Source organism: Euleptes europaea, chromosome 4, assembly GCF_029931775.1.
Source record: "Euleptes europaea isolate rEulEur1 chromosome 4, rEulEur1.hap1, whole genome shotgun sequence".
In the NCBI taxonomy this organism is placed as follows: Eukaryota; Metazoa; Chordata; class Lepidosauria; order Squamata; family Sphaerodactylidae; genus Euleptes; species Euleptes europaea.
Genome location: NC_079315.1, coordinates 6,494,931 through 6,518,608, shown reverse-complemented (window position 1 = coordinate 6,518,608; position 23,678 = coordinate 6,494,931). Strand labels below are relative to the sequence as shown.

General features: G+C 48.3%; 1 protein-coding gene across 1 annotated transcript; it reads right to left on the bottom strand.

The window, feature by feature from the left end:
* Positions 1–6,133: 6,133 nt before the first annotated feature.
* On the bottom strand, positions 6,134–22,474 carry SLC22A15 (solute carrier family 22 member 15). The gene is made up of 9 exons (XM_056848599.1): positions 22,303–22,474; positions 20,096–20,225; positions 17,255–17,470; positions 14,069–14,209; positions 12,904–12,989; positions 11,155–11,275; positions 10,326–10,398; positions 7,838–8,026; positions 6,134–6,224 (listed from the first exon to the last, which is right to left on the bottom strand). The coding sequence occupies exons 1-9, from the start codon at positions 22,376–22,378 to the stop codon at positions 6,141–6,143; spliced, it is 1,116 nt and encodes a 371-aa protein (XP_056704577.1). The 5' UTR covers positions 22,379–22,474; the 3' UTR covers positions 6,134–6,140.
* Positions 22,475–23,678: the final 1,204 nt, after the last annotated feature.

Genomic DNA, 23,678 nt, shown 5'->3' with positions numbered 1-23,678 from the left:
ACTAGTAGCCATGGATAGCCCACAACTCCATGAACATGTCCGTTCCCCTCTTAAATAAAGCCTTCTAAGTTGGCAGCTGTCACCACATCCTGGGGCAGGGAGCTCCACAATTTAACTATGTATTGTGTGACGAAACATACATCGTGTTTCCTCCTCACCCAAACCTGCTCAGCATGGGCCCAATAGCCCGTCCCCGGGTACGCCACCTACACCTGGAAACATGGAGGATGCGGGGACCTTGGTAGGGTTTACAGCTGAGGACCAGGAAATTCTTCTCCAGCCACGTAAGTCCATCACTAGGAGTTCTTATAGCACTAAGTGGGGTCTGTTTTCAAGATGGTGTAGCACCAGAGGGGCGATTCCTGGCATAGTACCTCTGTCAGATATATTCGACTATCTACTGCCCCTTACAAGTGAGGGACTAGCATTCTCTGTTAACGTGCACCTAGTGGCCATTTCTCCCTAGCAAAAAGAGGTGGCTAGGTCCACAATATTTTCCCACAAGACATCAAAGATTTCCTTGAAAGGGCTCTTCTACCCACCCAGAACACCAATTGTCTCACAGTGGTCATTGAGTTTGGTATTGGCAAAACTCATGGGGGCCCCCTTCGAACCCTTTGCCTCGTGCCACCTACACTTGGCTTCTATGAAAGGTTGGGAATGTTAGATATCGTTGAGCGCTCTATGAACTGGTTGTCTTTCTTGGCTAAATAAGTATATTTTAGAGTCATTTTACTTTGGTAGGACTTGCTTAGAAGCGAAGTATGCATAGGACGCTTGGAGACCCTTGCCCGTTGTGGATGAGACGCCCTGCCCCAAGATGTGGTGATGGCTGCCAACTTGGAAGGCTTTAAGAGGGGAGTGGACATGTTCATGGAGGAGAGGGCTATCCATGGCTACTAGTAAAGATGGATACTAGTCATGATGCATAGCTATTCTCTCCAGGATCAGAGGAGCATGCCTACTCCATTAGGTGCTGTGGAGCACAGGCAGGACAATGCTGCTGCTTTTGTCTTGTCTGTGGGCTTCCTAGAGGCATCTGGTTGGCCACTGTGTGAACAGACTGCTGGACTTGATGGACCTTGGTCTGACCCAGCAGGGCCTTTTCTTAGGTTCTTATGATGCATACCTCTTCTCTCCAGGATCAGAGGAGCATTCCTATTCTCTTAGGTGCTGTGGAACACAGGCAGGAGAATGCTTGCAGTCGTCTTGTTTGGTGGCTTCCTAGAGGCACCTGGTTGGCCACTGCATGAACAAATTGATGGACTTGATAGACCTTGGTCTGATCCAGCAGGGCCTTTCTTATGTTCTTAAAGGCTTTAAGAGGGGAGTGGGATTTAAGAGGGCTTTAAAAGGGGAGTGGACATGTTCATGGAGGACAGGGCTATCCATGGCTACTAGCAAAAATGGATACTAGTCATGATGCATACCTATTGTCTCCAGGATCAGAGGAGCAGGCCTATTATGTTAGGTGATGTGGAACACAGACAGGATGGTGCTGCTACAGTCGTCTTGTTTGTGGGCTTCCTGGAGGCACCAGGTTGGCTGCTGTGTGAACAGACCACTGGACTTGATGGGCCTTGGTCTGATCCAGCAGGGCCTTTTCTTATGTTATTATAATTATATTATATATAATTATATTAGGTGCTGTGGCACACAGGCAGGGCGGTGCTGCTGCAGCCTGTCTTGTTTGGGGGCTTCCTAGAGACGCCTGGTTGGCCACTGTGTGAACAGACTGCTGGACTTGATGGGCCTTGGCCTGATCCAGCAGGGCCTTTCTTAAGTTCTTGTGTTCACCAGTGGAAAGCTTTAAAATTGCCTTTGATTTGTACAATTTGTGTAATGTGAATTGTGCCTTTTCCTCTCCCCGCCACCCGTATCCAAATCCCCTCAATAAAAAAACTAGGCCCTCTACAATATTGCAGGCCCAGTCTTTTATCCCTCTCCCTGCTGCCCGGGCAGAGGGATTTCCTTGAGAGCAGAGATTTATATGCTTCCCTATCAAGAAACGGCAAGGCGGAAAGCAGTTCCATTTGGAACGGCCTGCTCCCCAGAGGCTTTGAGAAGCCAGAATGGTCGGCGTAGATCGATACTGTCCCCTAGATATAGTGCAGAGCTCTTCCTAACAATATTTTGGAGCTGTGGGGATGGGGAATCAACTTGGCATCAGCCTCTTGTTGGTGGATGATATCGAAGGGCAAGAGACACTTGACAACGGGACTAATAATTTGCTGGTCTGTTTCGACGTTGCAAGGAACAGATGGCGCTGCCTGTGAATCATTGCGAGAAATGTTGGTCACCTCAACCAAAACGATCAGGGGGCTAGAGCAACAGCCCTATGAGGAGCGGTTAAAATGCTTAGGGCTGCTTAGCTTGGAAAGAAGGCGGTTAAGGGGAGACAGAGGAAGAGAAAGAAGAGTTGGTTTTTAATATGCCAACTTTTTCTGCCACTTAAGGAAGAAACAATCTGGCTTACAATCACCTTCCCTTCCCCTCCCCTGCGAGGTAGGTGGGCTGAGAGAGCTCTTAATAGAACTGTGACTAGCCCAAGGTCACCCAGCTGGCTTCATGTGTAGGAGTGGGAAAACCAACCCAGTGCACCAGATCAGCCTCTGCCGCTCATGGGAGGAGTGGGGAATCAAACCCGGTTCTCCAGATCAGAGTCCACTGCTCCAAACCACCACTCAAAACAGTGATTTTTTCAAAACAGATAAAGGGAAGTATTTCTTCACACAGCACACAGTTAAATTGTGGAACTCCCTGCCCCAGGATGTGGTAATGGCTGCTAACTCGGAAGGCTTTAGGAGGGGAGCGGTCATGTTCATGGAGTTGAGGGCTATCCGTGGCTACTAGTCAAAATGGATTACAAGTCATGATGCACACCTATTCTCAATGGTGTCTGACTACCCTGGTTGAAGCCTTAAACGTGTCCATTGATTGTGACATAGGGTTGCCAACCTCCAGGTGGTGGTTGGAGATCTCCCGTTATCAGTTCACCTGGAGAAAATGGCCGCTTTGGAAGGGGGACCCTATGGCATTGAGGCCCCTCCCCAAACCCTGCCATCCTCAGGCTCCACCCCCAGAATCTCCAGGTGTTTCCTCACCTGGAGCTGGCAACCCTACTGTGGTCAGCCTCGCTCAGTATTCCTGAAAGGACAGACTGTGGAGTGTTTGGAGGTCACACCGTTTGTGTCTGCAGAAGCCGATCTTGCCTGCTGAAATTGTTTATGCCGATGGGAGTCACAACATGTTTTGCCAACCCTCATGGAAAGTTTCGTGAACTTTCCGCTTAAAAGAGGAGAAAGAATCTCGTGTGGGAGGCACCAGAAAAATGTGTCCCCCCCCCCCCCCCGAATGAGACCGTTGGGGCTAAAATGTCCATGTCCGTTCTTTAACCTGTTCTTATACTTACATATACGCTTTGAGAATTAAAACCCAACAAAAAGGATGCAACACTTTGGGACCTCTTCACGCAACACGTAGGCTGTTACCGCACTAGGTATTCCCAGCAATGTATTAAGAGTTTGGAAATGTTATAAAAAATACTGTTCGCGCTTTCTATGTATTCCCACCGATGTATTAAGAGTTTGAAACTGTTATAAAAAATACTGTTCGCACTTTGTTTGGCCCCTTTAGCTGTGAAGACGTCTTCCAACCCTTTTTTAGCCGTGGCATCCAAAAAACCTTTTAAAGCGATGTTTTTTATAACATTTCCAAACTCTTGATACATCGCTGGGAATACCTAGTGCGGTAACACCATAGTTACATTCTTCACACAATGCATAGTTAAACTGTGGAACTCCCTGCTCCAGGATGTGGTGATGGATGTCAACTTGGAAGGCTTGAAGGGGGGAGTGGACATGTTCATGGAGGAGGGGGGTATCCATGGCTACTAGTTAAAATGGAAACTAGTCACGGTGCATACCTATTCTCTCCAGGATCAGAGGAGCATGCCTATCACATTAGGTGCTGTGGAACACAGGCAGGACAATGCTGCTGCGGTTGTCTTGTTTGTAGGCTTCTTATAGACCTCTCTCCTGGTTGGGCCACTGCGTGAACAGACTGCTGGACTTGATGGGCCTTGGTCTGATCCAGCATGACTTTTCTTATGTTCTCTTTTTTTTTTATTCAATAGGACAATAATCCTATTAATGGATTCTCCCCCTTTTCTGGTCAACTAGACTGGAAACAAACCACGCTGGATTGCGTGGTGGCTTCCTAGATCCTGGTCTGTTTTCGTTTCCCACGTTTGTGACATCCTGCAAACCAAGTTGATTCCAGTCAATGAAAACTGTTTAGGAGGAGTACCTTGTTTTCCCCCTTTGAAGGAGAGCAGGATAATCAACGCCCGTGACTCGTTTGTGAAAACCAGAAATGCCTGGCTGAGCGAGACCTCCAGGGAAGGAGCGCTTACCACCTCCCAAGTAAGTCTTCCACTGAGGAACCGCTCTGTTAGAAAATTCTTCCTAATGTCTAGATGGAAACTCTTTTGATTTAGTTTCAACCTGTTGGCTCTGGTCCGACCTTCTGGAGCAACAGAAAACAACTCGGCACCATCCTCTCTATGATAGCCCTTCAAGTACTTGAAGATGGTTATCATATCCCCTCTCGGTCTTCTCCTCTCCAGGCTAAACATACCCAGCTCCTTCAACCTTTCCTCATAGGACTTGGTCTCCAGACCCCTCACCATCTTTGTTGCCCTCCTTGGGACATGTTCCAGCTTGTCTACATCTTTCCAACAACACGAAGAGGCAAACAAACACAGGTGGTCTGAACTCAAGGTAGCAATGCTCACTATCCTCGCTATATATGCGGTGTAGTGGTTAAGAGCTGTTGAGTCTAATCTGGAGAACCGGGTTCAATTCTCCGCTCCTCCAAGCTTCTTAAACTGTGGGTTGCGACCCCACATGGGATCGCGCAACTGAATGTGGGGGGGGGGGGGGGTCGCGAAAAATTTGGCAACAGGAAAAGATTTCTTTATGATTTATTATCAAGTAAATGTTTGGTTCATATACCTATTTTATATACTTGGGGTCTCGTAAAAATTTCTCGGGCGAAAAAGGGTCGCGAGGGGGGGAAAGTTTAAGAAGCCCTGCTCCGCACGGGCGGTGGACTCTAATCTGGTGAACGGTGTTGGTTTCCCCGCTCCTCCACATGAAGCTTGATGGGTGACCTTGGGCTAGTCACAGCTCTCTTAGGGCTCTCTCAGTCCCACCTATCTCACAAGGTGTCTGTTGTGGGGAGAGGAAGGGAAGGAGATTGTAAGCCGGTTTGATTCTCCTTAACAGGTAGAGAAAATCGGCATATAAAAAACCAACTCTTCCTTCTTCTTCCCTGGGAATTCACCAGCAATATTCTGGACTATTGACTCTTGCCTTAGGGGGTAGGGGGTGGGTAGGATAAGGATAACCCCTGTCCAGTGTAAGACCCAGTGTGCCTCGGGGAAACCAGATGCATATGGTTCCTAATAAAGAAAACGCACTAGGTGAAAAAAAAACCCAGTGTTTTTGTGTTAAAGTGGTACCCTAGTACAAGAGTCAAAACTGACATTTAAAAAAAAATTGATGTTGCGAATCCCTTTCCGTGATTCAGTTGCCTTTTAAGCGAATTGGTCCCCACGGAGCAACAGAAAGTCCAGCCCGTTATTCCTGCTTTTCCTCTTCCTCCCTAGATTAAAATTCCACAAAATGAAAAACCGGCAAACATTCCCTGTACAGAAGAGAGATCACCCCCACCCTCCCGATATTTCAAGATGCGTCTCCCCATCGCGCGGTCAGTAACCTCTCTCCGTAGTCGGCTTCCAATCAGTAAAGAACAGCCTGAGCTGAAGGAAAAAATTAACAACACATACAGAAGAAATTTGGCTACAAACTGGGTCGGTTGTTAGGTTTCACAAACGGCATCCAGTCCGGTGCCGGCAGAATTCCTGACTTCTCCCAGAACCAGGAACAGTTTTTGTCCGGCAGAGCAGACACCGGTCGGGGACGGATTCTGCTTCTCCTCCCGATGCGGACAGGACGGCCCTGCTCAAGTCCTCTCTGCCCCTCGATTGTTACCTGCTTCTTACGTTTGTTCAGATGAGGCTGACTACAGAGTTTTTAAAAGGCTGTGGCTGAAACAGGGGTGTTTCTCTTCCACCGTCACGTGATCATTTGTGTCTCTTCGTCCGCATCGTAGAATTCTTCGTCTTCGCTGTCGCTTCCCGCGGGGCTTTCGTGGTCAGACTGAAAGGAAGATGAGATCCTGATGTCAGAGAAGGCCTTCGGTATGCTTTGAACAATACAACCTGGCCAGAGTTACTTTTGAGTTTACGACACCACTGGGCAGGCAGCTGTGGCAAGCCGGGATTAAAGGAATAGAGAACACATACAGTGCACGGTTCTAGTCACCACACCTAAAAAAAGGATATTGCAGAGCTTGAGAAGGTGCAGAAAAGAGCAACCAAAACGATCAGGGGACTAGAGCAACTGTCCTATGGGGAGCGGCTAAAATGCTTAGGGCTGTTTAGCTTGGAAAGAAGGTGGCTGAGGGGAGACATGATAGAGGTCTATAAAATTATGCATGGTATGGGGAGAGCGGAAAGGGAGAAGCTTTTCTCCCTCTCTCATAATACTAGAATGAGGGGTCATATGCTGAAGCTGGAGGGTGAGAGATTCAAAACAGTTGAAAGGAAGTATTTCTTCACACAATGCATAGTTAAACTGTGGAACTCCCTGACCCAGGATGTGGTGATGGCTGCCAATTTGGAAGGCTTTAAGAGGGGAGTGGACATGTTCATGGAGGAGAAGGGTATTCATGACTACTAGTAAAAATGGATATTAGTCATGGTGCATACCTGTTCTCTCCAGGACCAGAGGAGCATACCTGTTATATGAGGTGCTGTGGAACGCAGGCAGGATAATGCTGCTGCAGGTGTCTTGTTTGTGGGCTTCCTAGAGGCACCTGGTTGGGCACTGTGTGAACAGACTGCTGGACTTGATGGGCCTGGGTCTGATCCAGCAGGGCTTTTCTTATGTTCTTATGATAATTATATAAAATTATATTAGGTGCTGTGGAACACAGGCAAGATAATGCTGCTGCATTCGTCTTGTTCGTGGGCTTCCTAGAGGCACCTGGTTGGCCACTGTGTGAACAGACTGCTGGACTTGATGGGCCTGGGTCTGATCCAGTATGGCCTTTCTTATGTTCTTATGCCCCCCCACCCCCGATTGAGCAGAGCCATGGGTAAGAAGCCACACACTTTGGCAAATGCACAGAGCAGGCATACATGATGGATCCCCCCGTGGTCTAGTTCACGGGTCCCCAACCTTTTAAAGCCTGTGGGCCACCCTTGGAATTCTGACAGCGTGGTGGGTACAGCCACATAAGAACATAAGATGTGGTGAAGGGGTTAAGAGTGGTGGTTTGGAGCAGTGGTCTCAGAACTGGAGAACTGGGCTTGATTCCCCACTCTTACATGTGAAGCCAGCTGGGTGACCTTGGGCTAGTCACAGCTCTCTTAGAGCTCTCTCAGTCCCCCCTACCTCACAGGGTGTCTGTTGTGGGGAGGGGAAGGTGATTGTAAGCCAGTTTGATTCTTCCTTCAGTGGTAGAGAAAGTCAGCATCTAAAAACCAACTCTTCTCATTCTTAATGGGATATTTGTATTCTTTGTAAGCTGCTCTGAGCCCAATCTCGACCGGGGAAGTAAGCTGAAATAATAAACAAAATAAAAATCCTTCTTCTAGGGTTCAAATATTCTTCTCCTGGTGCCAGAGGACCTGGCACTACCTAGACTTAACTGAGACGGCTCTTTCCGCCAGAGGGGCAGGGTTAAGAAGGTTCAAGAGGTACCGTACCCGGGAGCGCTCCAGCGTCTGCAGCGCCACGGCTTCCCTGCCCAGCCTCCGGTAGGAGCAAACCTGCAGGTCAGAGATCGTCTCCAGCAATGGGCTGTTTAAGGTTTCGGGCAACAAGAGGCTCAGCAGGCCCGAGAGCAGGCCCATGACCCCGAACACGACATACGGCAGAGACCACTGCACAGATTTCTGCAAAAAATTAAGAACAAACATCAACAGCGCGAGGGCTTGGGCTTAACGGCATTCCGTGTCGGCCCGACATCTACGGCCGCGACGGCTTTGCGCGCTAAACCTGCTTCCAGCTGCCCTGCGGTGGCAAAGAATTCAGGGGCCGAGAGTGGTGACAAGCGCAGCACGCGGTAACACACACAAGCACACACATCGCAACGCAGTCAGACTCAGCACCAATCCGCTCAACAAACACCTCTGCACGTCCATTCGGTCGTGACGATTGGTCCCGAAGTGCGGCATGCCCAGCGTAACGTCTGAGCAGGACAAGAGCACCAGGCCTAAAAACAGCCCCTTTGTCGGGCCAGGTTGCAAGGAGGAGATGAAGAGTCTAGTATTTCCAATTCCTTTAGGGATGCCAAGTGCCAGGTGGTGGCGGGCAAACCCCTGCCAATCCACCTGGCCGCCCGCTGACCAGCTGAGGGTCGGCGGGCAATCTGTGCAGGCAGGGACAGGTCACTTCTGGTTCACATCTGGAAGTGCTGCATTGCAAAGGGCCGGTTTCCACTCTAACTCCCAGTTTGAGTGGTAAAGGCCTGTTGCGATGCGGCACTTCCGGGTGTAAAACGCATCACAAGGGGCCATTTGAGTGGAAAACGGCCCCTTGTGGTGCGTTTTACAACCGGAAGTGCCGCACCGCAACAGGCCTTTACCACTCAAACTGGGAGTTGGAGTGGAAACCGGCCCTTTGCAATGCAGCACTTCCGGATGTGAACCCCTCCACTCCAAAAACCTCCTTCCGAAGAAGAAGAGGGACCTGGTAAGCCTAATCTCCTTCCTTCTGCAGTAGAAAAGAGCTGGAGCCCAGTAGCACCTTACAGACCAAAACAATTTCTGGCAGGGTATGAGCTTTTGTGAGCCTCAGCTCACTTCTTCAGCTCACTACAATCCAAACAGTACATTTATATGCTGCTTCTCAACAAAATTCTCAAGAGGACTCACAACATTGCCATAAATACACAATAATGTTAAAGTTACAACAGAAAACCCAAACAGCAACTATAGTAGTTCTACCACCACCTCCACCCCAAAAAACTCCCCAAAGAAAAGCCAACCATGGTCGTTTATGCATGGGTACTTTCACATATGTTCACCCGCTGTCTGTCTTGGTTGTTCCCTGGAGTTATGCATGAGTTTTCCCTCCATTAGAGATGTCCTCGCGGCCAGCCCTCTCAAATCATGGACTTTCCCATTCCTCCGTTAACCCGATTCTTCCCTCTCCCCTGGGCTCAGCCTGGGTGAAATCCCCACGCATAAGGCAAAGTGCGGGGAACGCAAGCTTGGTTTCTCTCACAGCCAATTACCAAGCAGCATGTCCAGAGGCGGGGATTCAAATGCTTTCTGGGAGCTCTTTCTGAGCAGAAGAAAGGCTTTTTAAAACAGAGGCTTGGATTCCCCCTCCTTTTCAGATTGCTCCAGTTTTTTGTTTTATGTTCTTAAAATGCTTTTTTCTGTGGCAACTGGGTTTGCGGGGGGGGGGAATTTCTCTCTCACCACAGCCAATTACGAAGCAGCATTTCAAGGGGCGGGGACTCAAATGCTTCCTGATTTAAGACTGCTGGTGCATAGGCTCCTGACAGGAAAGTGTGGGTCCAGTGAGCAACGAACCTCAGGTAAAACACCCATGCATAAACGACCCATGATAATAGAACCACCCACCCGAGAAACAAGAAAGACTTTCCTTGGTGCCGCCTTCTCAGAGCTGGAACAGCGAGGGGGGCTTTTTGAAGTGGCATTTGCTAGCTAAGGCCCACCCTTCATAGCAGCTCCTCTCTGCCTCCATAGGGTTGCCGAACGTTGGAGGTCTCCTGGAATTATAGCTGATGCTCAGACGACAGAGATCAGCTCCCCTGGAGAAAATGGCTGCTTTCGAGGGTGGGATCTATGGCATTGTATCCTGATGAGGTCCCTCCCCAAGCTCCACCCTCCCCAGGCTCCACCCCCAAATCTCCAGGAATTTCCCAACCTGGAGTTCGCAACCCTGCTCTTGAACCATGTCCAATGTTGGACGAAGTCAGATCTGCACTAGTGAGTGGCAAACTGTCACATGGGGTTATTCTCCAAGCCTACGAATACTGGAAAAATGTTCCTTTCTGGCCCCATCTCCGCCCACTGATGAAAAAAACTGGCATCCATGAAAAGTACTGGGTTAGAAAAAAAAAAGCAGAACTTTTCCTGTTGCAGCGGAAGAACAGAGCGGTGATTTATTTGCTTTCTTTCGAGTATGCGGAGAAGAGACAAATGCAAAGTCGAGACGCACCAGAGATGGAACGAAAGGAGCAATGATCCCTCCAATTCGGGAGAACATGGAACAGGCTCCCATTCCAACGTTCCTGGGAAAAATGACAAAACATAAATGTTTACAGGGACATTAGAACATAAGAAAGGCCCTGCTGGATCAGACCGAGGCCCATCAAGTCCAGCAGTCTGTTCACACTGTGGCCAACCAGGTGCCTCTAGAAAGCCCACAAGCAAGATGACTGCAGCAGCATTGTCCTTCCTCCGTCAAAACATCGATACAAAGAGATAAGAATCAGGTAGTCACAATAATATTATATAAAGTCTTTTATGAAGTTGTAAAAAACCTGGAGCCCTGTGGCGCAGAGTGGTAAGCTGGAGTACAGCAGTCCAAGCTCTGTTCACAACCTGAGTTCGATCCCAATGGAAGTTGGTTTCAGGGACCGGCTCAAGGTTAACTCGGCCTTCCATCCTTCCGAGGTCGGTCAAATGAGGACCCAGCTTGCTGGGGGTAAAGGGAAGACGACTGGGGAAGGCACTGGCAAACCACCCCGTAAAAAACAAAAGTCTGCCTAGTAAACGTCAGGATGTGACGTCACCCCATGGATCAGGAGAATGACCTGGTGCTTGCATATAGGACCTTTACCTTTTTTTAAAAAAAACAACAACCCTGGAGGCTTGAAGTATTTAGCTTGCAAAGACGCTTGCAGCTTGAAACGGAAAATGCAAGCACAGTCAAAAGAAAGCTCCGAAGTAGTCGGCGGGGTGACCATGAGGAAACAGCCATGCATAAACGGCCACAGACAACAGAAGCCGCGCGTGTGCACACCCCCAAGGGGAAGTTTTCTTACCTAATCACCGTAGGGTAGAGTTCAGATGTGTAGATATAAACAATGTTAAATGCGGAGCTGATGGTAAGCTTCCCCAGCAAAGACAAGGACCGGCTGTTTACGAACGCAAACACTCCCGTAGCTGTCGGGGGAAACGCAACACTTGTCAAAAAGCGCTCGGACTTTGTTCATTTGCGCAAACGGCTGGAGAATTTAGCTTTACGGGGAAGTCATCGCTCCTCGCGCGGTTACTGCGCTGATCAGAAAGGTGCTTTTAAGAACGGCAAGGAAATCGCAGTCAAGGTTCCAGTAGTGCAAAAGGAGGAAGCATTGTTCAGGTATTGTTTTTTGAAGCAGATGTAAAATGGTGATGTCAGACACTCCCCTAAAATAACCTTTTTCATATGAAATTTGACAATTCTTGGAAGTTCCAATGAATTGGAATCAGTTCAAGGTAAAATGTTAAGGCAGAAACCCCCAACGTGGCACCCAACAATTGTTTCTACAAAGTGGGCGGAGCCAGGGGGTATTTGCCCAGAGAGGCTCACTTCTTCAGACAGGATCTAAAGAAGGAATGAGCTGTGACTAACGAAAGTTCATACCCTGCCAAAAATTTTGTTAGTCTTTAAGGTGCTACTGGATTCTGGCTCTTTTCAACTGTAGCATTAGAGTCATTCTTCTCTCTTATGCTGCCTAGGCTGCATCACAAGTGTGTCGTGAAGACAAAACGGGGGAGGGAGAACCAGAGTTCCTAGGAGACAACGCAGGGTGCAAAAGTTTAAGTATGAGTCAAAGGCAGCCAAAGATCGGCCACCTCGACCTGCAATTTCCTGTTACCTACTAAAAGAAGAAGAGTTGGTTTTTATATGCCGACTTTCTCGAACACTTAAGGGAGAATCAATCCAGCTTACAATCACCTTCCCTTCCCCTCCCCACAACAGACACCCAGTGAGGTAGGTGGGGCTGAGAGAGCGTGACTGGCCCAAGGTCACCCAGCTGGCTTCGTGTGTAGGAGTGGGGAAACAAATCCAGTTCACCAGATCAGAGTCCACCGTTCCAAACCACCGCTCTTAACCACTACACCAAGCTGGCTCTCATATACTAAAAGTATATGACATGCACAATTCGGACTTAGTGAATTCTTCATAAGCATAGCTAACCGCTCACAGTATGCTCCTCCAAAGAAAAACTGGAGTAATAACTTTGTTCGCAGACAGGTCTAAACTTGGAAATTCATGCTCTTTAGAGGAAGCCTTCTTCTACCAGCCCCAAAGGAGGAAGTACAGTGAAGACAGAGGGCGCTTAGAGAAACTAGACTTCGGAATCACACATTTTCAACTCCATCCCCAACTCCCTGTCAGGGAGGGAATGTCCCCATGGACATTCTTGTCTACACTTCTGGTTCTGGGGAGGGGCTGTGGCTCAATGGTTGAGAATCTGCTTGGCATGCAGAGGGTCCCAGGTTCAATCCCCGGCATCTCCAATTGAAGGGACTCGGAAGGTAGGTGATGTGAAAGACTCCTGCCAGAGACCCCGGAGAGCCACTGCCGGTCTGAGTAGACAATACTGACTTTGAAGGAACAAGGGTCTGCTTCAGTAGAAGGCAGCTTCATGGGTTCAAATCCAGAGATGACCCTTGAATCTATGCAACTGAAGTCCGCTTCTGTTTTATTATTTTTGCAAAGCTTTGCTGAGAAGATACTGGGCTGTTGCAGACTTTCCACAATTAAGAACCATAACACACACACAAACACACACATAACCCCTCACCTTTCTTTTCGGGAAGAAACATGACAACAAGAGAAGCCAGTCCCCCCAGGGACAGAAATGCCGCGAGGGTCCGTTTCCGGCCAAACCTGACGAGCCAGAAAGAAAACGAGGAAGATGCAGTGAGAAAAGAAAGCTAAGTCACGCTCTTTCCTTTATTCGCGCGGCATCCCTTCTTCCTGTTTTTACACAAACTCACAAGGAACACAAAGAGCGTCCAAACTTTTGATCAGGTCTTTGGCTTACCTGGGGTCCTGACTGTTTTCGGAGTTGGGAGAAATATTGGTAAATTTGACGCACTGAGATTATAAATTAGTTTGCAACCTCTGTATGATTGTACACTTTACCCCCCGGCTTCAAACACCCCGAGACGAGGTAGAGACGAACTCCCGGGGCAATTCTGCTCCTTGACCTGAAAGTTACCGTTCTTCAACCACAAGGAGATGGAAATTACAGAACTAACGTTCAATCGGAAAATCTGACAAGACCTAAGTCCTAAAAGCCCCGTGGCACAGAGGGGTAAGCTGCACTATCCAGGGAACAAACTGTTACCCCCCACCCAACCCCACCCTCTGGATTTCTCTGTCGATGGCCCACAGGTTTGTTTTTAAGTAATTTGGGTTTGAAAATGTGTGATATTTGATGGTTTTCATAGAATCACAGAGTTGGAAGGGACCACCAGGATCATCTAGTCCAACCCCCTGCACAATGCAGGAAATTCACAACTACCTCCCCCACCGACACCCCCAGTGACCCCTGCTCCATGCCCAGAAGATGGCCAAGATGCCCTCCCTCTCATGATCCGCCTAAGGTCATAGAATCAGCGTTGCTGACAGATGGCCGTCTAGCCTCTGCTTAAAAACCTGCAGGGAAGGAGAGCTCACCATCTCGCAAGGAAGCCTGTTCCACTGAGGAAAGGCTCTAACTGTTCGAAAATTCTTCCTAATGTTTAGACGGAAACTCTTTTGATTAAAATTTCAACCTGGTCCGACCTTCCGGGGCAACATAAAACAACTCAGCCCCATCGTCTATATGACAGTTTTGTGATCTTGTTTTCAAGACTGTAGGCTGCTTGGAATCTGCACTGAGCGGAGAAAAGCATTTTTAAATTCCCAAATAAATAATCAAGCAAATCAAGGTTCAGCGCTCCCCACAGTCCAACACTCACCATTTTTGATTAATCAAGTAGATACAGAGCGGGTATGCGGGAATCTCTATCAGTCCAGAAAGGGCCAAATTGGCATAGATGCTGCCACCCAGGTCGCCCGCATTGAGAGTAAGACCATAATAAACTAAGCTGCACACGAACCTGTAGGGGACAGAGGGAGAAAACATGCAGCGGTCAATGTCAAAACAAGGAAGAAGAGTTGGTTTTTATATGCCGACTTTCTCTACGATTTAAGGGAGACTCAAACCGGTTTATAATCACCTTCCCTTCCCCTCCCCACAACAGACACCCTGGGAGGTAAGTGAAGCTGAGAGAATGTGACTTGCCCAAGGTCACCCAGCTGGCTTCATGGGTAGGAGCAGGGAAACCAACCCAGTTCACCCGATTAGCCTCCGCTGCTCATGTGGAGGAGTGGGGAATCAAACCCGGTTCTCTAGATCAGACTCCACCGCTCCATGGTGGGATCTCATGGTGCTTTAAAGGATGAACAACATTGCTGCAACATGAGCCAGAACCTGTGCCTCTCCGCACATCTGAAAGATTGTGCCCCAATTAACAAAAAACAAAAGGGGGAAGGAAAGACCCAACCTAAAACCAAAGCTGGGTACCCAAAGGTTGGGTGGAAAAAGACTCAATTATGTATAGAAATATGTTTATTTTCAGGTGCTGATATCTATATTAAAAACATTAAAATTAATACTAAAAGAAAGCACAAATGAAGAAGAAGAGTTGGCTTTTATATGCCGACTTTCTCTACCACTTAAGGGAGAATCAAACTGGCTTATAATCACCTTCCCTTCCCCTCCCCACAACAGACACCCTCTGAGGTAGGTGGGGTTGAGAGAGCTGTGACTAGCCCAAGGTCACCCAGCTGGCTTCGTGGGTAGGAGTGGGGAAACCAACCCAGCTCACCAGATTAGCCTCCGCCACTCATGTGGAGGAGTGGGAAATCGAACCCGGCAACTAATCCAGGTTGATAAACTAAAACCACAATCCAAACGCGTTGCGGCCCCTGGCAGTCTAATAACATCACTTATAATGCTCACCAATACATAATACAACATGTATAACAGTATAATAGCAGAATAATAAGAACCCAGGTATGCATGTGGGGATATACTCCAATTTGACTCTGTGCCCTATATTCTATAAAATTTATAAAATTAAAGAGACCACTGGCGTGGAATACTTTCTGCCTGTTCTTTACTGGGCTGTGTTAGCCTTCCGTACAAGGAGTGCATACCAGTATCAACTAGATTTTTAATGTTTTTAATATATATATCAGCGCCATAAAATAAATATATGTCCCAATAAATACATTAGCCTTTCTGACGTCAGGATCTGGCTTCAGCAGACGATCAAAGTTTTCCCCTCTGGAAATCTGACAAAGTTGGTCCTTTCTGTTTCCCCACCAGAACCCGAGCTTCAGTTTCTTTCTTTTTTAATTTTTAAAAAATATTTTTCAACAGAATATAAAACATACAACAACAAAAAACACGCAGACTACACCATACAACAATTCTACCTATCACTACAAGTCTTGGACAAGTTACTATTTGTAAATAGCTGGAATGAATATGAACCTTCTAACCTGAACTAGTATAAAACCATTAAATACTTACAAAACATAATATTAATTAATTAACACCCTATTACCTTGCTGTATATATGTGTGTGTGTGTGTGTATATGTGTATATATATATATGTCACGCTGCGCCTTGGGCGTGGCCGGTGCGAGGGTCTCTGACCTGGAGGACGTTGAGGCTGAGACAATCTCTTCCGCCTCAGACCAATCCGAGGGGGAGTCAGAGCTCGACTCTCCCTCGGCCGTCGCCAGGTTGCCACAGGACACACCTTGTAGCTCAACTCTGGCTTTAGTATCCTCCCCGGCAGGCAGACTTCTCTGGCCTTATATACCCTCCAGGCCAGAGAAACCCCTCCCCAGCTCCGCCCCTAGCCCTCCCCCCGGAAATCCATATAAGGGCGGGGAGGGCTGGTTTCCACGCCATAGGCAGTCAGGCGTGGTCCCCGCCGCTTCCCGGCCCTCGCCCGCCCGCCGATCAGCTCGGCCGCGGGTGGGGCTGCTCCCACCGCGGCCCTCTCCACGCCCCTCCTGGGCGCTCCTACTCTGGCCGCCGGCCCTGTAGGCTGGCGGCCCTCAGCGGCCCCGGCCTCGCCGGTGCAGGGGTGGCGTGCTGCGCCTCCGGCTGGGGCGCCTGGGCTGGCGCCTGGTGGGGTCCCGGCTCCCTCGGCGTCGGCTGGGCTGGCACGGCGTCGGCCCGCGGCTCCTGCCGCGGCTTGGGTCGGGCTGGCGGGTCGTTGGCTGGCGGCTCCTGCTGGGCTTCCTCCCTGCCGGCCGGCTTGCAGGGCTGCTGGGGGGAGAGGGAGCCTCGGTGACGCCGCCCTCCGAGGACCCCCGGTGAGTGTGGGGGCCGCCCCTAGGCCCGGGAAGGGGGTTTGGGGGCCCCTCCCGGGACTATATATATATATATATATATATATAAACCTGGGAGAATAGGAAGGGACCACCAGGGTCATCTAGTCCAACCCCCTGCACAATGCAGGAAATTAACAACTACCTCCCCCCCCACACCCCAGTGACCCCTACTCGATGCCCCAAAGATGGCCAAGATGCCCCCCCTCTCATCATCTGCTTAAGGTCATAGAATCAGCATTGCTGACAGATGGGCGTCTAGCCTCTGCTTCAAAACCTCCAGGGTAGGAGAGCCCACCACCTCCCGAGGAAGCCTGTTCCACTGAGGAACCACTCTGTTAGAAAGTTCTTCCTAATGTTTAGATGGAAACTCTTTTGATCTAATTTCAACCCATTGGTACTGGTCCAACCTTCTGGGGCAACAGAAAACAACTCGGCACCCTCCTCCAATATCACAGCCCTTCAAGTACTTAAAGATGGTTATCCTATCCCCTCTCAGTCTTCTCCTCTTCAGGCTAAATATACCCAGCTGCTTCAACCTTTCCTCATAGGACTTGGTCTACAGACCCCTCGCCATCTTTGTTGTCAGGGATTGAACTTGGGATCAAACTTGGCTGGGACATTCTGCATGCCAAGCAGATGCTCTATCACTAAGCCATGTCTCCAAAGACACAATGTGCCCATCCGGCAGTATCTCAGCGACATCCCAGCAGGGGCCCATCAGAGCCAGACCCAAACGAGAAGCAAGTACCAGATGAACATCATCAACAGGGTCCGTCCCAGAAGGATCTTGTGTCGGAAGAGGTCCAGGATGCTGCCCGCTTCCTTGTGGCTCCTCTCCGCCGGCAGCTTGAGGAAAAAAGTGCACTTGGGCCTGCGGTTCCTCTTGGCGATGAGGAAGAGGGCGTCCTCGGCTTCACTCAGCCGGCCCTGTGAGTACAGCCAGCGAGGGGATTCGGGGATGAATCTGAAACACAAGAACAGTTCACGGTGGCAGCCAAGGGACTGCTTGTTGTTTCTGTTTCTCTTTCCGCCTGTTCTTAGACCCAGGTCTTGAACAATAAATCCACAAAACTTAAATAAGACCCATCTCAAAAAACACCTCCCTTCGACTCTTCTCTGCAGCCTCCAAAAAAGAGCAACAAAATAAGTACGCTGAGGGTCAGAGTCCTCTAAGAGGAAGAAGAGGAAGAAGAGGAATGGTGGAGTCTGATCTGGAGAACCGGGTTTGATCCCCCACTCCTCCACATGAGGGGCAGACACCAATCTGGTGAACTGGGTTGGTTTCCCCACTTCTACACACAAAGCCAGCTGAGTGACCTTGGGCTAGTCACACTCTCTCAGCCCCACCTACCTCACAGGGTGTCTGTTGTGGGGAGAGGAAGGGAAGGTGACTGTAAGCCGGTTTGATTCTTCCTTAAGTGGTAGAGAAAGTCGGCATATAAAAACCAACTCTTCTTCTTCTTCCCTTTCCCTGCACCGCCCTGATCTGAATCGGGCTCCTGTGCCACTTTAGAACTGAGTTCCCACAGGGAACTCACGGCTAGCATATGGCTGCAAGTCCCCGCAGCAACCCCACGTTCAATGTAATGTGGAGTTGGCACCTGACAGTGCCGCTGTAAGCAAAGTCATACCCTTCTAAGTCCACTTACTTCGATAAGAGCGTAACTCTGCCTAGGGTGATACTGTGAATGTGCAAACCAGGAAAGCAGCGGGAATGTGAATAAAATACTTGATACACTTTACCTACGCTAAGGATGCCAGCCTTAGCTGGGGCCTGGGGAACCCCCAGAATTACAGCTCATCTCCAGACTACAGAGATCTGTTCCCCTGGAGAAAATGGATGCTTTGGAGGGTGGACTCTATGGCATTGTACCCCACTGAGGTCTCTGCCTTCCCCGGGCTCCATCTCCAAATCTCCAGGAGTTTCCCAGCATGGTTCTGGCAACCCTACTCCCCTGCTTCCCCCAGTGGCTGAGGGGGCCCTGGCAACCCTAAATTATGTGCAGTCAAAATGTGCGTATAATCCAACCGACGGAGGAGAAGGAGAAGAAGAAGAGTTGGTTTTTATATGCCGACTTTCTCTACCACTTAAGGAAGAATCAAACCGGCTCACAATCACCTTCCCTTCCCCTCCCCACAACAGACACCCTGTGAGGTAGGTGGGGCTGAGAGAGCTCTAAGAGAGCTGTGACTAGCCCAAAGTCACCCAGCTGGCTTCTTGTGGAGGAGTGGAGAAACAAATCCAGTTCACCAGATTAGCATCCGCCGCTCATGTAGAGGAGTGGGGAATCGAACCCGGTTCTTCAGATCAGACTCCACCACTCCAAACCACCGCTCTTAACCACTACACCACTCTGGCCTCAAGAGTTGATGTCACTCTGGTTGGTGCACCTGTTGCCCTTCTCCAATTCAGAAATGGCTGGCCTCAAATATTAAAAAATCTGACTCACAGAATATCTTTCTTTCTTTTCCCCACTCGTTTCTCTTCAGGCATTTGTCAAAAGTTAACATTTACCGTACTTTAAGGCATTTTAAAACTGAGATTATGTTCTAGAACTGATAACATCTGCCTTTTATACATGTTTTTTTTTTAAACCACATAAACTCTTCAGATTTCCAAACATTAAAATGTTAAGAGGTTTTTAATCAGCCTCAGGAAAAAAAATGTATTAGTTTAGAAACCACGTGGTTAGGCACTTAATTGTTTGATGAACATGTTAGTCACTGGTTAATATTTAGACCATTAGTTTTCCAAACTTCTTTGCAGTCACATTAGTAAAATGTTAAAAAAATCAAGCTGTGACTTTCAACACTGCAGCAAGATGCAGGAATGCACAGACGTATCTGGGAGCTTAAGAGTTATCTACAGTTCGCATCCAGGTTGCCACTGTGTTTTTTGGGCGGTGGATTTTTAGATGTCTCAAGTTCGGCAGCAATATCCAAAATAATGCCTTTGGTTCACCGGATGCTTTACTGGCCGCATTTACTGCATTCAGCCAAATAGCTGCCGAGGGGCGTTTCCACGTCAAATCAAGCACATCTAGCACACAGAATCTGGAACTTGCACCCAGAAGCGCATGCAAGTTAAGTGGACAGTAATGCAGAATCTCCGAACTGCGCAACATCCCCTCGGAGCGTCAGAGGGTGCCTCATTGCGATCAGACTATCTCACGTCTTCCATTTCATGGACACTTGAAGATTTTCCAAGGGGGCTACCTCTCAAGGGAGACCTTGCCAAGGATTTCAGACGAAAAGTCTAGAACGATAACTTCTTAGAAAAGGGACAGAAATATGAGCAAAAAAAAAAAAAGAAATTAGCAAACAGGGGAAAATCTATTTGGTGCAAGAGAGGAACGATAGGCTATCTCATCCAGTGAGTAGCGATTCCCGCACCTTTGACATAAATATCATAGAATCATAGAGTTGGAAGTGACCACAAGGGTCATCTAGTCCAACCCCTACACGATGCAGGAAGTTCACAACTACCTCCCCCCTCCACACCCCCAGTGAACCTCTACTCCACACCCAGAAGATGGCCAAAAAAATCCTCCAGGATATCACCAGGAGAGTTTTAAGATCGGGAACTTACAGAGAGAGCAGGAAGACTACTGTTCCCTCCAGGTTAACCACGACTGCCAACATCCTCCAGGAGCGAATCAGATAGCCTAACAAAGCGTACTGAGCAATCCCCACCGCAAAGAACAGGCCACCAATTGATCCTAATATAGGGAAAGCAGGGGGGGAAAGAGTGTTATTGACCATACATTGGGACATTAACAGAAGAGACAGACGCACAAAAAAGCTATCTGAACAAGACAACAGAACAGCAGTTGGTGTTTCATTTTGTGTTTCCCTGTTAGTTAATCCTAGGTTTTCTCTGGTCCCACGTTTTAACCAGCACCAGACCTCAGTCTGGGATGTGACGTCGGGATGTGACGTCACCCCATGGGTCAGGAATGACCCAGTGCTTGCACAGGGGACCTTTACCTTTACCTTAGACCACAGTGCATGGAAGTTATACAATAAATTATGGACATCTGCTTACGTTTAAAGACTAGTAATTTTTGTCACAAAATAGAAGCCACTAGATGCAAATGGATTCAAAGCATGTATTAAACACACAAAGTTTTGCTGAGAGAGGAAGTGGGCAGACATGCTAAAATTCATACATATGCAACTTATTAAGAAAGATATTACTTTTAAAAAACAGGTACGGTAATCCAAAATGTATTTCTTCTGCCTCTTTCCGTTTTGTTCAATACAAATTACAACAATAGGCTCAATATTAAGCAAACAGTATCAAGTGTATTCAAAGTGCAAAGCAACAATACTCAACAAGGACTGTACACATAAACAAGGTGCTGAACAACAAAAGTGTACTATATACAGTATTTACAACAAATAGTCCCCACCAGATTCATTCATCAAGCTATTCAGCTTACTGATACTAATAATGTCCGTAGACTCAAAGTAAAGCGCCCGGCTTCATCTGTTTGTTCAGAACCGGATCAGAGAGAGGAACGCAGATCCATGGTATTCATTGCGTTTATCCTAAGGCTTCATCAGCCTCAAAACATGCTCCTCTGAGCATGTTTTGAAAACTGACTGATGTGAACTAGGCAACTTGAGAAACTAATTGAGGCTGATGAAGCCTTAGGTGAAATGTAATGAATACTGTGGATCTGCGTTCCTCTCTCTGATCCGGTTCTGAACAATTTGGATTCAGTTGTGGTCCCCACAGGACATTTGGCATTACTCTCCTAAGGGAAGTTCAAGAAACAGATGAAGCCGGGCGCTTTACTTTGAGTCTACAGACATTATTAGTATCAGTAAGCTGAATAGCTTGATGAATGAATCTGGTGGTGACTATTTGTTGTAAATACTGTATATAATACACTTTTGTTGTTCAGCACCATTGTTTATGTGTACAGTCCTTGTTTGCGTATTGTTGCTTTGCACTTTGAATACACTTGATACTGTTTGCTTAATATTGAGCCTATTGTTGCAATTTGTATTGAACTATTTCAGCACAACTAGGAGTAATTTTGTTTTGGTCTTTCCGTTTTGTGGCACAGTCCTCCTTTCTACAAGGAGAAACGACTGCAGATTGTTTCATACGCCATCAACTAGAAACATTAGGTATCTCTTAACGTTTTGTTATCGCCCTATAAGATACTGTTGTGCAACTAGGTGTTAAACTCTGAATAGAGACTGATCTTCCAAGTGCTCGAGGACATTTTTGCTCTGAGATCAAATGCCTCTCATTCTCGAACTAGACACATTTGTCACCAGTAGCTATAACCTCAGTGGGGTCAATAGTGTCTGCTCTGAGTGACAGTAGCTCTAAGGTGCTACTGGACTCAACTCTTCTACTCTCTTCTACTACCCTCTGAAACTATCTTCATGGAAGGTTGTGCTGATATCCTAGATCTATGAGAGTCAGAGGACTCGCTTGCTTGCAAAAGATCCCAGGGTTTTGTGTTCATGTGTGTACAAGGAACATGACAATTTTCATACAGCAATGTTAGTTTGATGATTCCACATGCACGTTTTAACATACAAAACGTGGGAAGCAGCAGCCAGAGCTAATCGCAGCGGCCTGTAGTGTCTCCTGGTCTAGTTAAAAAAAGACAGACTCACTCCGAGGTTCTAGGAGGTTAGCACTCTGGAGGCACGGGAATAACCGCTGCTTCCCTATTGCACGGGGCCGCCTTCAAGCATTTGCTGAATCCAAATTTGGATTTGCCAGAGGCTTAAAGAAACCCATAACAAAGACACCGTCGGTCAAAGCTCTACCTGCCAATGCCCAGTAAGCGGTGCCCACGCACTCGTTCAGCAGGACGAAAGCCACCAGCGACATCCCGCCGTTCATGACGCCCACCAAGAAGCGAGAGACTGCGAAGAACTCATAGGAAGGGGAGAAGCCATTCGCGAGAGCAAACACGATGTCGAGGGCAAAACCTGGAAGGCAAACGGAAGGCTCTTTTTTTTTTTTTTCCAAAACAGGCTACTTGTTGACATAACAGAATCTTTCAGCGCAGCTTTACACGCCTCTGGAAAGTCTGCGACTCGTGCACAAACACACACACACACACAAAGAACATAAGAACATAAGAAAGGCCATGCTGGATCAAACAAGGCCCATCCAGTCCAGCAGTCTGTTCACACAGTGGCCAACCAGGTGCCTCTAGGAAGCCCACAGACAAGGCAACAGCAGCAGCATTTATCCCGCCTGTGTTCCACGACACCTAATATAACGGGCATGCTCCTCTGATCCTGGAGAGAATAGGTGTGCATCATGACTAGTATCCATTTTGACTAGTAGCCATGGGTAGCCCTCTCCTCCATGAACATGTCCACTCCCCTCTTAAAGCCTTCCGAGTTGGCAGCCATCGCCACATCCTGGGGCAGGGAGCTCCACAATTTAAAGCACACAAGACAATCTCTGGAGAAAAGGGGCCACGATGCAGAAAAAACCCGTCTGGCTTGCTCGGTGAAAGAAGGCCACACGAGCCAAACATCACTGAGCCATGCGCGATGGCTATTTTTATTGGACAACCCATGAGGACTCGCGGAGGGGATTGTAGACCACTGGGGTGCGTGCATGTAAAAACTGGGGCTGGGTGACTGGCTCCGGCGTTCCCTTTCTGTTCGATCTTTGCAAAATCTCTGGATGCTTACAAATAGTTGGTGGCGGGGAGGAGTAGCATTGGGATCACTGTGCTGCTTATGCTCCTCCTGGGTTGCAGGAGATGGGGGGGGGCTGAGAGAACAGGTGGTGGTGGTGAAAGTATCACCACGCTGTAGCCAACCGCCGTGGTTAAGAGCGGCGCTTTGGAGCGTAGGACTCTGATCTGGAGAACAGGGTTTGATTCCCCCACTCCTCCACGTGAGCGGTGGATGCTCATCTGGTGAACCGGGTTGGTTTCCCCCACTCCTACATATGAAGCCTGCTGGGTGACTTTGGGCTAGTCACAGCTCTCTTAGAGCTCTCTCAGCGCCACCTACCTGTGGGGAGGGGAAGGGAAGGAGATTGTAAGCCAGTCTGATTCCTCCTTAAGAAGAAGGAAGGAGTTGGTTTTTAATGGCCAACTTTCTCTACCACTTAAGGAAGAATCAAACCGGATTACAATCACCTTCCCTTCCCTTCCCCACAACAGACACCCTGTGAA